This window comes from Bipolaris zeicola, assembly GCF_000523435.1.
Source record: "Bipolaris zeicola 26-R-13 unplaced genomic scaffold scaffold_54, whole genome shotgun sequence".
Taxonomy (NCBI): Eukaryota; Fungi; Ascomycota; class Dothideomycetes; order Pleosporales; family Pleosporaceae; genus Bipolaris; species Bipolaris zeicola.
Genome location: NW_006912103.1, coordinates 41,338 through 53,980, shown reverse-complemented (window position 1 = coordinate 53,980; position 12,643 = coordinate 41,338). Strand labels below are relative to the sequence as shown.

Below are 12,643 nucleotides of genomic sequence, written 5' to 3'. Positions count from 1 at the left end.
TTTTGTTTGTTTGGTGCATGTCGGTATGTCTAGTCTAGTATTGTTGAGCCGGTGGCGGTCTATCAGCAAGTCCGAGTCCGAGAGTGTGTGGGACGATAAGACGGAAGGCGCGGATAGTAGTGTAGAGGGGTGGTGTGGCGACGGCGGTGGCGGGTGTGGATTGGGTGTGGCGCATGAATAAGTACTCTGCTTAGTGGCAGGCGAATCCCAATGCAAAAGGACAGACAGACAGACGGGCCTCTGGGGGTGCTTGGACGACTTGTCTGCAATGCGTTTGAGGCAGCCGTCATCTGATCCCATGTCGACGAGGCGTGTACCGGGGCGGAGCAGCGCCCAGCACCACGAAACAAGAGCTGAGGCGTACCAAGAGGTCGTCAACGGCGGCTTGGACACGGCCGGAGCAGCAAAGTGGTGACATGCAAGACATGGCCGCGCAGCCCTGCGGTCCATCTGGGGCCATGGATGCAGTCGACGGCTTGGTGGGTGCTGGCCCTGCCATGGCCTGGGTTTGACATCATCGACACCATGCATCTTGCGAGCGAGCAGAAACTTGACAGCCCACGCACAGATGGTTGTTGAGTAGTGCTAGCGGGCTGGCGGTGGTGGTAGTGTACTGATAAAGCAGACGGTGGCATGCTCTGCCTCCAAGTCTGTTGTATATTATATCGTGAGCCTGGTTAGCATTCATTTTAGCCCTCCCGTCACCACCAGTTCGCATCGACCGGCGTGCCTGCGGGGCAAGCGCCGAGCCGACGACTCAAGGCACCTTCCGGCCATCGCAGCCCTCAGCAGCGCTGCTTTCGCCCCCCTCCAGTGCTCTCCCAGTGCCCAACATCACGCCAGCCGCCACGAGCGAGGCCAGGCACACTGTACACCGGCCACACGCTGAACTAGTGGCTGCCGCTGCTGCCCTCACATAACCACATATACACAATTACACAACCCTGAATAAGCCCTTACTCTCTCCCACCCTCGCCGGATCTTCTCCGGGCACGAGCCTCGACGCCAGTCGCATTTGCCTTTGCAGCGGCGCACGGCCGGTTCCTTACGCACAGCCTCCTCCAGCACCACCACCACCCTCGTCACCCTCAGCGAGCCAACCAAGGCGAAACATCACCACCGCTCCAAACCCCCCACCCCTTCTCTCTCTCTTTTCACCTCTGCGAGCTCTGAGAGCCGCTCCTCCCTCGCAACCCCGTCGCCCCGTGTCCTGCTGCTCCTTGTGCCTTGATCCTGCGCTGCATCACTGCGCACCACCAGCATCATGGACGGCGCAGGCCAGCCCAACCTGCGCATCACCAGTACGTCCCACCTCCCACCGGACGACAAGCCTTCTCCCTATGGGCTTTGCCAGAAGCTAATACCATGCAGTCATTGCCGCTGATGGTCTCTACAAGCGCGATGTGTTCCGTACGTATGCCCTCACCTACTTGGCCTTGGTCGCGTCGCTCATGTATGCCCCACAGGATTTCCCGACCCCTTCGCCGTAGCCACCATCAATGGCGAGCAGACGCGCACCACGAGCGTCATCAAGAAGACGCTGAACCCCTACTGGAACGAGAGCTTCGACATGTACGTCACATACGCCCCCCCCCGCCACAACCACAATCCCCCGTACGCTTTCGATCGACACTAACACATGGGTACAGGAGAGTGAACGAAGAAAGCGTCCTGGCGGTTCAAATATTTGACCAGAAGAAGTTCAAGAAGAAGGACCAGGGCTTCTTGGGTGTCATCAACGTCCGCATCGGGTCAGTAATAGATCTTGACGCTGGCGGAGACGGTAGGTGGGACCCTTCCGGCACAGAGCGCACCTGCTAACTCGAGTCCAGAGATGCTTACGCGCGATCTCAAAAAGTCCAACGACAACATGGTCGTTCACGGCAAGCTCATTCTTAACCTCTCTACTAATCTATCTACACCCATCAGCCAAGGATCCCAGAATGCCACCCGCCCGAATGCGTCCCCGCACCCGTCCGTCAACGGCTCCATCCCCGGCGCTGTCTCTACCCCACAGCACTCGACTTCGAACCTCCATCCTCCCGATGTGTATCCAGGCAATCGAGCCTCGGCCGCCAGTCAAGCCGCTCCCCAGCGCCAGAGTCAAGCCCCTCCAGCAGGTGCACCGACTGGCCCACCTGCGGGGCCTGGGCCTGCACCCAACGGGGCGCCTCCAGCTCGCAACAGTGCCGGTGCCACATACAGCGCTTTCGAGGATGCGCAAGGGAGACTGCCAAATGGTTGGGAGCGCCGTGAAGATCATTTGGGACGAACGTATTACGTCGACCACAACACCAGGCAAACTACATGGATCAGACCGGGCGCGGGTTTCAACGAGGCAGACCAACGTCGAGATGTAGCAGCGCAGACGCAGCAGGAACGCATGCGACATCAGAATCGCATGTTACCAGAGGACCGAACAGGTGCCAATTCGCCTACCCTGACTGAGCGCCAGCCATCGCCGCCCAGCGGCTCGGCAGCGAATGCCGCGAGCATGATGGCAACGGGAGCAACCACTGCTGGTACAGGAGAGCTTCCGTCTGGTTGGGAGCAGCGTCATACACCCGAAGGTCGACCGTACTTTGTGGACCACAACACACGAACGACAACATGGGTGGATCCTCGCCGACAACAATACATCCGCATGTACGGCGGTCAGGCTGCCAACGGTAGCACCATTCAGCAGCAGCCCGTTTCCCAGCTTGGCCCACTGCCTTCAGGATGGGAAATGCGTCTCACCAACACGGCAAGAGTATACTTTGTGGACCACAACACAAAGACTACCACGTGGGATGACCCGAGGTTACCTTCTTCACTGGATCAGAACGTGCCACAATACAAGCGCGATTTCCGTCGTAAGCTCATTTACTTCCGATCGCAGCCAGCGCTCCGCATTGTTAGTGGTCAATGTCACGTCAAGGTGCGCCGATCGCATATTTTCGAGGATTCTTACCACGAGATCATGCGACAGAGCGCTGCCGACCTCAAGAAGAGACTGATGATCAAGTTTGATGGTGAAGACGGTCTTGATTACGGAGGTCTTTCTCGAGAATTCTTCTTCTTGCTCTCCCACGAGATGTTTAATCCCTTCTATTGTTTGTTTGAATATTCCGCACACGACAACTACACTCTCCAGATCAACCCCCACTCCGGTATCAACCCTGAGCACTTGAACTACTTCAAGTTCATTGGTCGTGTTGTGGGTTTGGCCATCTTCCACCGTCGTTTCCTCGATGCCTTTTTCATTGGAGCGTTCTACAAGATGATCCTTAAAAAGAAGGTTTCGCTACAGGATATGGAGGGTGTAGACGCCGATTTCCATCGTAACTTGGAGTGGATGCTGTAGGTCTGCGGTTTCATTAGTGAATGATGCGAAACTAACAGATGACAGGAACAATGACATTACAGACGCCCTGGAATTGACATTCTCAACCGACGACGAGCGCTTTGGTGAGACCGTCAGCATTGAGCTGAAGCCCGGAGGTGAAAACATCGAGGTCACGAACGAGAACAAGCACGAATACGTCGAGTACGTAGATCCGATTTGAACTTTACCAGATAGGCATGCTGACCACAATAGACTCATTACGGAATGGCGTATTCAAAAACGTGTCGAAGAACAATTCCAGGCCTTCATTACTGGTTTCCACGAGCTGATCCCCGCTGATCTCGTCAACGTCTTCGATGAGCGTGAACTCGAGTTGCTTATCGGTGGTATAGCAGACATCGACGTGGATGACTGGAAGAAGCACACCGACTACCGCGGTTACACGGAGAATGACGAAGTTATCCAGAACTTCTGGAAGTGCATTCGCAGTTGGGACGCTGAACAAAAGTCTCGTCTATTGCAGTTCGCCACGGGTACATCGCGTATTCCCGTCAACGGATTCAAGGATTTGCAGGGTAGTGATGGTCCTAGAAGGTTTACAATCGAGAAGGCTGGCGAGCCAAACCAACTGCCAAAGTCTCACACATGGTATGTCGCTTGAGCAAACGTTACAACATGACAGGAGCTAATCAGATGAACAGTTTCAACCGTCTCGATCTACCGCCGTACAAGACGTATGAGGCACTCAACCAGAAACTCACCATTGCTGTTGAAGAAACTGTCGGCTTTGGTCAGGAGTAAAACCACACATTTCTCATTGGGATATTGCGCATGAACCGCCATGGCGGTCCTAGGTTGGGGGGAGACCTCTATTGGCTCTTTGCCAGTGTATAAAATACACGAAGTCAAAAAAAGAGCTTCAACTAGTCTGGCGAGCAAGAAAAAAAAGGCGCTCTTTTGGATCGTATATGATGCTCTTCAGTTTTCCGCACTATATTTGACCTGGCTCGCTTTACTGCATTGTAGGGGAGGGGAGGATATGTTGTAGGCTTGCGAGGACATGCAAGTGCTCCATGGGCGTTTTGGGGGGATGCTTTGAGACGGGACGAGGAAAGGGTAGCGCTTTTTATTGGGGGGTTTTTTTTTTAACACTGAGCGCGGGGTCAATATGAAGAATAACGATTATTGTTGACGAAGAATCTTTGTTGTATATTGTTCAATTCCCCTCTCTAGTAGTAGAAAACCGGTTGTTTTATGCATAGATATTGTGTTTGTGTGTGTATGTTTGGGTATGTGGATGACAAACATGGAGTTGTGGGGGCGCATTCGTTAACACCGTAACAGCGAGGGATTGTGTAAGCAAAAATCAAGAAAAAGCTGGGCATGCGTTATGTGCATGTTCGGACGGCATATGTGTGGAGCCGAAGAATGGAGACGGGGTAAACCGTCTTGCTTAGCTCATGAGTCCTTGCTTATCTATCTTCGCACTTCGGCAACTCGGGGGTGGTGGTGTGGTGTGAGGAGGAGTGAGTTTGGAGGTTGCAGGTATATAGTTGTTGCATCATCCGTCTTGTTATTTCTCCTCTTCCACCATAACAGCATCTCATAGTTAACCGGGTTTCCCCTCCCCCCCACCCCACTTTCAGAAAAGAACGTATCAAAACAACTTGACCTCCACCCATTCCAACAACAACAACAACAATAACGACGTAAAAGATATACTACAGAATAACCCAAAGCCCTTGGTGTAAAAGAAAAAAAGAAGAAGAAGAAAGACAAGAAAAAATGGTAAACTTCAACCTCGCCCACACATCCCGCATCAACCCCCCCGGCGCGACCCCCATCCTCACGCAACCCCAACTCTGGGCGGGCCTCCAACGCAAAATCCGGTACGCACAGGAATTCGTGCCCGTAATTGAAAGTTGCACTGTACTCGAGGAAAGCAGTGACGGCGTGGTGACGCGCGATGTAGTGTTTAAGCCGGGTATGGGACCTAAGGATCGGGCGAGGGAGGTTGTGAGGGGGTTTTGGCCGGCTTGGGTACGTCCTTCTTTCTCCTTTCATTCGACTTTTGGGGGGGGGGGGGATTTGAAGGTGGATATATATATATGCTAATCGGGTATATGGGGTTTTTTTTAGGTCGACTTTGAACAAGAAGATGGATCGCATATTCGCAATATCATCTCAGAGGGGGCATCGGGTGGTGTCGAGGATCTGCACATGACGTATGTGTTTGAGTTTCGGTTGCCTAATGTGCAGGAAGGGACTGAGGAGGCGGACAAGGAGTTGGCGAAGCTCAAGGGGGTAAGTTCTTTTCTTTTTCTTCTTTTTTGCTTACTTTTTTGGACCTTTTGGGTGGCGAGTTTGTTGGGAGGGCTGGGGATTACCTAAGAGCAAGGGGGGGGGGAGGAGAGAGATGCGGAGAACCGGGTGAACCTTTTTTTTGTGTGGGGAAGTGCACACAGGCTAACGTTGTGATGTAGATGGCGAAGAAGGCGGTGGATTCGAGTATTGATGCTATTAGGGAGATGGTCAAGGATGGGAGGATTAAAGAGTAAAAGGGAATGTGAGATGCATGATCTGATACAAGGTCAGTTGCTCTGCACGTCTGCTTTGATCAGGCATAGAATGGATTTACTTTGTTTAAAAAAGAGTGATATCTGTTTCACGCAAGGCTCAAAAAATGCAATACACAAAAATCACAAGCAAGAAAGACACGGCAAAAAAGACCAAAAAAAACAAGTGATCCAACAGGCATAGCAAATGCTTATCCCGATTGAAATTGATCCTATCCACACTTCCAACCCACTAACACACCCACAACGTCACCCCCTCTCAAACTCTACCACCATCTTACAAAAGTCCGGCAGCACCAACGAGAGCAAGGAGAGCAGCACCGGCCTTGATGCTGTTCTTGTCGGCACCGGAAGCACCAGAGAAAGCAGGGGCAGTTGGGGAAGTAGAGCTGGCCGAGCCAGAGCCAGAGCCAGTAGCAGTAGGCTCGCTGGTCTTAGTAGCCGAAGCGTGCGACTGTGTAGCGGCTACGCTAGCAACGGAAGCCATGGAGCTGGAAGCAGCGGCGCGCAGGGGCTCAGCGGCATTGCAGTACGAGGTGACGGTGTTCTCGACCGGGGGCCTGTCGAGCGAGTCGGGGCAGTTGTTGTAGCAGACGAGGACATCACGGTAGACGTCGCACAGGCAGATGAAGTCGTTGCCCTTCTTGTTGCAGGCATCGATGCGCGACTGGTAGCCGGAAACGCACGTGTCGACGATGCTGAAGCAAGGGGTTAGTTTAAGTTCGTGTTGTTCTGTGGGAGCAATGATGCGTATGAGCCAAAAAAAAATAAACGTACTTTTGAGCATCGCACTTGTCCTGGGCAGCGACAAGGCTGACAGAGGCAGAGAGCGCAACGGCAACGGCGGTGGAGAAACGCATCTTGATGATATTTGACTCGAACGTAAAGGTTACAGGGTCTTGGTGGAACGGGAAACAGCGACGCCTGAGTTGATTAAAAGAGTATTATAAAGTTGTAAAAGCGAGAGTAACCCCGAGCGAATGATGGGGTATTAAGGTTATTTTTTGGGGTGAGACGACGACAACGACGGAACAGCAACGAAGAGGGAGGGGGGATAAGCAGGCGGGAAGGCCGTCTGGGGGAGACATTTAAACAAATGCTCTCTGGGCGCCACCCCCCCCCCCCCCCGGCACAGCACAGCGAGAGACTCTCAGACCAGGCCTCTTGGGTCGACAGCGCACAAACACGACATGTGCATGCACCTTGGCTTTAGCTCCTTTTCTTCCCTTCCTTTTCTCGTCTTGCCCATTCAGCGCGCGCGCAGACCCAATACCCGTGAAGCCCACCCTTTTTCCCTCCCCGGAACTAGTGTGATGCTAGAAACATCAGTGCATTCCCAGCACTCACCCTGCGCCATGTCAGGCGTGCTAACGCGGTAGAGATTGGCGGAGGCGCCATCGGAGCTTACCTGGCACTCTATCGGCCTAGCATGTCGGCTGCAAGCCCCCAAAATTAGTGATTTTCAATGCACCAAGAGGGCCTTTCCCTTCCCGCATGGACGTTTTCGCCTCCTATCCAATACTCGCTTCTATCACAAGGGCACCGTGTGCTAATGCAAGCACTAGGAATCATGTGGGGTGAACTGATCAACCAGGGCCTCGAAAAAAACCGTTGTGTCGGTGGCTGTGTATATGCTTCGATCGATGTGTGCGGAGAGTGTCAGCGCCAGCGTCCATCCATCTCGTGTTGGGCCAAACTCACGGCCAAGAACGAGGCTGGTTTGTCGTGCAAACACCCGAGTGCGACCAGCATCTGGCGGCTGGCCCTCGCTTGATGAGACGGGCTGTAATTGGTGTTGGTATGATGAGCACAGGGTCTCTGGCTGGGGTGAGCCGTTGCTGCAACAGGGGTGGCAAACCAAACAGGCGCCAAGCCAGAGCTATACTACTAACGCCAATGGCTTCCATGGCGACGCCCACCTCGTCGCGTCTCGTCTATAGCATCACCAGACACATACGGCGACCCATCTCGGTTCCTTTCTCCGCACAATCAACGCGCCGATCGGCTGCCCTCGGATCACCAGTAGACAGCACATCTCAGCCTTTTCTCCTCATTTCTAGCCTCATCCATGTCCACCTCTCGGCCTGGACCGCCGACAAGCTACTACAATACACTACACTAAACGACTGACTACTTACAATTTCCAGCCGATCGACAAGCACATGCTGTACAAAGGCCCGCTGCCGCTCTGGCACAAAGTGGACCACCAGTCGAACCAGCGGCTGGTGCTGGTGCTGGTGCTAAACTACCATGGAGATTGCAACAAAACGCCATGGTCATCTTGTGCTCCCCCACCCATTTATTTCTCGCGCCTCAGCCGAGGTCAGTAGCCATAGTAGCTGTCGATATACTTGAGTCGTCTAATAAGTACGTTTAAAATGACAAATATCAACAACAAAACACAAGGGCTCAACCGCCTTCTGCACACATCACACCACTGCTTAGATCCCCATGTGACTTTTCTTCCTACTTACTTCACAATCCCATGGTACCTCTTTCGCCTAACCTGCGTCACCCTTACTTACATAAGTAACCATCAGTGTCATTGACCACGAGGCAATGGTCAAAGAGTCGCCACCTGACACTTGAACCTCCATGTCAACACCCTCGCTTCCATTCTTCCATTGCCCACTACTTCCTGCACAGCGCTCGGTAGTAGCAATCCCATACCTAGAGTACCATCCACACATGCGCCACAACTCACTCCACATACCACACATCACACGTCAAACAAATCCTGGGCAAAGACGTCAATTGGGTCAAAACAAAACTTGGTTGAACCATCAAACGTGGCGGGGCATGATCTGTCATTGAGGTATCATTTCACCAGCTTTTCGCTCTACATATCCATAGTAGCTACTCAGCATATCCCGCCGGAACGCCATGCTTTTGATATGCACATCTTACATTCCCTCCCTTAGCAATCCCATCTAAGCATCCTCGACGATCTGGGTGTGCAGACCCTTGGGGTCCTTGACGTTGACGGCCTGGACGTAGGAGTAGAGCTTCTCCTTGGCACCCTCCTCGTCGTTACGCTTACGCGAGATGCGGACACGGAGGCGGAATGGGACGCCCTTGATACCAGACTCCCAGACCTTCTTGTTGAGCTGAGGGTCAAGGCGGACATCGTTGGTGCCCTAATATAACATTAGCATCCACTTCCATATTCCACAAAAATGTCCCAGCAGAGGCCATGCCAGCAGTCACCAGACATTGCCCTCCGACTAGATTCGGTGCCCACGTACCATAGCCTGCTTAGCAAAAGCACGGATCTCCTTGACAGCCCTGGGGGCCCTCTTCTTGAAGCTTACGCCATGGACCTATATCCCCAATCTATTAGCCTAATGTTCGCCTTCAGTCTTCCGCCCGATGCCTGCATGCGCGAGTATGGGCACCCAGTTCAGTGTCATCGGCCTGACTGAGCGCCCCTCCAAGCTTGTGCGAGACCATCCGTGGACTTCACTAAACTGAATCAACATACGCGCTTGTGGAGGTGGATCGTGTATTCGCGGGCGACGACGTCAGCGATCGCGCTGCGGCCGGTCTTTCCGGCAGACTTCTTGCCGGCGGACTTGGTGGTGGGAGCCATTTCTATACAGAGATCACGTTAGCACAAGTCCTCTGATAGCCTTTTGGCACAGCTCGGATTCCGCAGCTGCTACAGCGCGCTGTCGCAGCAATGCCAAAGATACGCAAATAAAACAAAACTAATGGGAATATCGTGGTACGTACGGACAGAGGGTCTCGCTGTGGGGTTAGTCGACGTTGAGGATGCGAGGTGAGGCGTAGAATTCGGAATTTCAGAACCACACGAAAATCGCTGTGGTCGCTTACTTAGCGCACGACGCACGGACCACACAAACACGTGAGGCACGACTCCATCAAAGGCGAGCTTTTGTTTAGTCATGCTGTATCATTACTTGGGTATTCGAGTCCAAATACAACGCACTCTCTTACAATGCTAACCTTTCAATCAAAATGCCGCAAGTACGCCCCGCTAACGCAACACACCACACACTTTTATCATGCCCAGAACACCCGTATGCGCCTTAGATGTGGCCTGGTAGATCAAACTCCTTTTTGCCATGCTTTTGCTTGTCCTTTGTCTCCTCATGATCATCCTCGTCATCGTACTCCTCTTCATCTTCGTCAAAATGCTCACTGTCATCACTATCGCTCTCTTCCTCTTCGTCATCATCATCACCGTTGACGAAGCGATTAAGCCGTCCACCGTCTTCGCCCCAAAATTGCAATCCATCAGGGTCGTGGTCTTCAGCCAAATCCAGATTTGGAATGTCCTCGAATAATGCCGGGTTAAGATCGTTTCGGAAGCGGACCAGGGACTGGGTAAAGCGCTCCAAGACATACTGAGGTAAAGATGGTTCTTTAACCTTGGTACCATCCGTAGCCGAACGCTCAGTGCGCTCCTCATGTCCCAGGTCGATGATCGGTACGTCTTCGGCGCGGACATCTCCGGTGGGGTTGAGGTAAGTATCGAATGACCTGCGGACCCGCTCCAGCATCTGCTGCGCCGCATCGGGCATCTGAGGCATCTGCGGCATCTGTGGCATTTGCGGGAACTGGGGCATCTGTGGGAAATTTGGTAGAGACGGGAATTGAGGCATCTGAGGCATCTGAGGCATCTGCAACATCCGGGGCCTTCCAGGGAACTGTGGCATTTGGAATGGAAAAGAGGGTAGCTGACCTGGAAGCCATGTCTCTTCTGGTTCATCCGGCTGGAAATAGTATCGAGGCGAACGAAGTGGGGCTTGGGACGACGGTGAGCTGACGCTTACAGGTGATCGCGATCCGGAATCTATGTCTGCATCCAGGATCGCGTTCGCGACCTCTTCACTCTCTGGCCCATTCAGGATACGGAGTTCGTTTGTGTTGTATGAGTCGCATGTTGAACACTGGTTTCCAAGCCAGTGATATTTGACCGAAGACTTTGCCGAACAGTCATTGCATTGCACAATTGCTCGGGTGTTTGCAAATTGCTCTGGCATTGGTTGGCCTTCAATTGCTTGAGTCAACTTTTGCCACTGCAAGTCCATACACACGGCACTCTTCTTGCATATGGGACATTTATAAGCAGTCTGCATGTAGAGATTATAACAGCCTTTGTGCAGATAGTGACCACAAGGCATTGACACGACCGCAGTAGACGAGGTGAAAAGGTGGTCACCGCAGATGGGACAGTCGCCTTCAGTGGCACGTGGCAGGCACTTGTGAGTGGTTGCGTGGGAAATGGAGATGCAGACATTGCAGCTCTGAGAGTTGTGAGCGTGGTACTAAACAAGTTGAGAATGATAGACTTACCTTGCAATGATAGAAGTCTTTGCCCAGACCTTCGCCTCGCCGGCAGATGCCGCAGTCTGGGCAATGATAAATCTTCTTTTTGCTGTTGTTATCCCAGAGCTTGCAAATGTCACAATAATAGCATGCAGTCTCAGTATCGCAATTGGTGCAGACGTCACCCGCTTTCTGGGGTGTCCCGCACAGCATACATAGCATGTTCTGTGTCATCTTTCGGTTCAAGTTGTGGTCTTCGACTGCATCGTGACAATGCCGACAGGTGTACCAGCGACGACACTCGAAACATTGCACCTTGACATTGCGCTTATAGTGTTGGCAACCAAGGACAAGTTCGCCTTCAATGACATCGTCCTCTTCTTCCTCGCCATGCTCTCCGTTGTTGTTGTTGTGGTGGTGGTTTTGGGGTCGATACGTTGGATTGGTGTCGCCTTCGCGCAGGTTATAGGGAATGTCCGGGTTCGTATCGGAGGTGGATGAGTAGGGCGACGAAGCGTGGACTTCGGAAAAGAGGGATTCTCCAGAGGTGGGGGTGAAGGGACGGTCGTGTGATACGAGACTGGCAGGAGACGTTGGCCGCATCAAGTTGTACTTTTCCGTCATCAAGCCGTGAATCATGCGGGCACGATCTTGGTCCGGAATGGCCATTGCTCTGATCTCGTGGATACGCGTGCGAAGATGGGCCATGCCATCGTCTGCGGGGAGTGATTCCGACATGGCCGTGGCATTCTGGCTGGGCGTGCTGCCAGGAGGGCCTTGTGTCGATGTCGGAGGCGGCGGCAGGGCAGTTGGTGATGATGACGGGTCTAGCTGGATGCGGCCGAGCTGATCTGCGAGGGTATCGGATCGATTTGCGGCCATTTCGACTGGGGTGTCTATTGGTACATGGTCGTGGCCATCTGCTCGCTCAACAACAGCGCTGCGAGGCTGCCGAGCGAGAGAAGAGAAGCTGTCAAATAGCTCGATGGGGACAGTGGGTCGTGTGGCTGAAGTCGCTTCGGCATCCTCGTCTTCACGTGCGCTGCCGATGCTGTCGCGGTGTGGAGGTGGAATGGGTACGGAGTCGCGATTATCACATGCTAGAGACGGCCGATTGCCCTCGTCACTCGCTTGGACAACGCCTGAGAATCGACGAGCATGACGCACCACGGGCTGAATGATAAAGGAAGAAAAGAGACTCATCGCAGCATATTGTGTTCTAGGCGAGTAGGAAGAAAAAGAAGAAGAAGAAGAAGAAGAGGGGGAGACAAGACGCTGCGGTGAACAGGTCAGAGGGTTTTACAGCCGCTGCTTGCACTGTGCTCCTGTCAACTAAGTCACCGTGGCTAGAGCTGCTCACATGGGCTCGCACCGCCACACTTGCCACTGCAGTAAGCATTCTCCAACTTTCACTTTCGTCCGGCGTTTACCATGACATGGCATTTCC

The 12,643-nt window shown here is 53.1% G+C and overlaps 8 protein-coding genes across 8 annotated transcripts; 3 read left to right on the top strand and 5 right to left on the bottom strand.

The window, feature by feature from the left end:
- Positions 1 to 34: 34 nt before the first annotated feature.
- COCCADRAFT_93407 (uncharacterized protein) lies at positions 35 to 531 on the bottom strand (the record flags this gene model as incomplete). Its single annotated transcript, XM_007713065.1, has 2 exons — positions 35 to 184; positions 223 to 531. The coding sequence occupies 2 exons, from the start codon at positions 529 to 531 to the stop codon at positions 35 to 37; spliced, it is 459 nt and encodes a 152-aa protein (XP_007711255.1).
- A 733-nt stretch (positions 532 to 1,264) lies between these two features.
- On the top strand, positions 1,265 to 4,129 carry COCCADRAFT_4171 (uncharacterized protein; the record flags this gene model as incomplete). Its single annotated transcript, XM_007713031.1, has 8 exons — positions 1,265 to 1,301; positions 1,372 to 1,410; positions 1,467 to 1,572; positions 1,650 to 1,783; positions 1,833 to 3,342; positions 3,392 to 3,529; positions 3,581 to 3,976; positions 4,030 to 4,129. The coding sequence occupies 8 exons, from the start codon at positions 1,265 to 1,267 to the stop codon at positions 4,127 to 4,129; spliced, it is 2,460 nt and encodes an 819-aa protein (XP_007711221.1).
- A 984-nt stretch (positions 4,130 to 5,113) lies between these two features.
- COCCADRAFT_93422 (uncharacterized protein) lies at positions 5,114 to 5,886 on the top strand (the record flags this gene model as incomplete). The annotated part of the gene is made up of 3 exons (XM_007713064.1): positions 5,114 to 5,368; positions 5,468 to 5,632; positions 5,812 to 5,886. The coding sequence occupies 3 exons, from the start codon at positions 5,114 to 5,116 to the stop codon at positions 5,884 to 5,886; spliced, it is 495 nt and encodes a 164-aa protein (XP_007711254.1).
- A 295-nt stretch (positions 5,887 to 6,181) lies between these two features.
- Positions 6,182 to 6,764, bottom strand: COCCADRAFT_93398 (uncharacterized protein; the record flags this gene model as incomplete). Its single annotated transcript, XM_007713063.1, has 2 exons — positions 6,182 to 6,602; positions 6,682 to 6,764. 2 exons carry the CDS (start codon positions 6,762 to 6,764, stop codon positions 6,182 to 6,184), a joined length of 504 nt encoding a protein of 167 aa, XP_007711253.1.
- Positions 6,765 to 7,474: 710 nt separating this feature from the next.
- Positions 7,475 to 7,678, top strand: COCCADRAFT_93378 (uncharacterized protein; the record flags this gene model as incomplete). The annotated part of the gene is made up of 1 exon (XM_007713062.1): positions 7,475 to 7,678. The coding sequence occupies one exon, from the start codon at positions 7,475 to 7,477 to the stop codon at positions 7,676 to 7,678; it is 204 nt and encodes a 67-aa protein (XP_007711252.1).
- Positions 7,679 to 8,834: 1,156 nt separating this feature from the next.
- On the bottom strand, positions 8,835 to 9,493 carry COCCADRAFT_4168 (uncharacterized protein; the record flags this gene model as incomplete). The annotated part of the gene is made up of 3 exons (XM_007713030.1): positions 8,835 to 9,041; positions 9,150 to 9,224; positions 9,386 to 9,493. The coding sequence occupies 3 exons, from the start codon at positions 9,491 to 9,493 to the stop codon at positions 8,835 to 8,837; spliced, it is 390 nt and encodes a 129-aa protein (XP_007711220.1).
- A 69-nt stretch (positions 9,494 to 9,562) lies between these two features.
- On the bottom strand, positions 9,563 to 9,811 carry COCCADRAFT_93413 (uncharacterized protein; the record flags this gene model as incomplete). The annotated part of the gene is made up of 1 exon (XM_007713061.1): positions 9,563 to 9,811. The coding sequence occupies one exon, from the start codon at positions 9,809 to 9,811 to the stop codon at positions 9,563 to 9,565; it is 249 nt and encodes an 82-aa protein (XP_007711251.1).
- A 142-nt stretch (positions 9,812 to 9,953) lies between these two features.
- On the bottom strand, positions 9,954 to 12,399 carry COCCADRAFT_4167 (uncharacterized protein; the record flags this gene model as incomplete). The annotated part of the gene is made up of 2 exons (XM_007713029.1): positions 9,954 to 11,174; positions 11,224 to 12,399. 2 exons carry the CDS (start codon positions 12,397 to 12,399, stop codon positions 9,954 to 9,956), a joined length of 2,397 nt encoding a protein of 798 aa, XP_007711219.1.
- Positions 12,400 to 12,643: the final 244 nt, after the last annotated feature.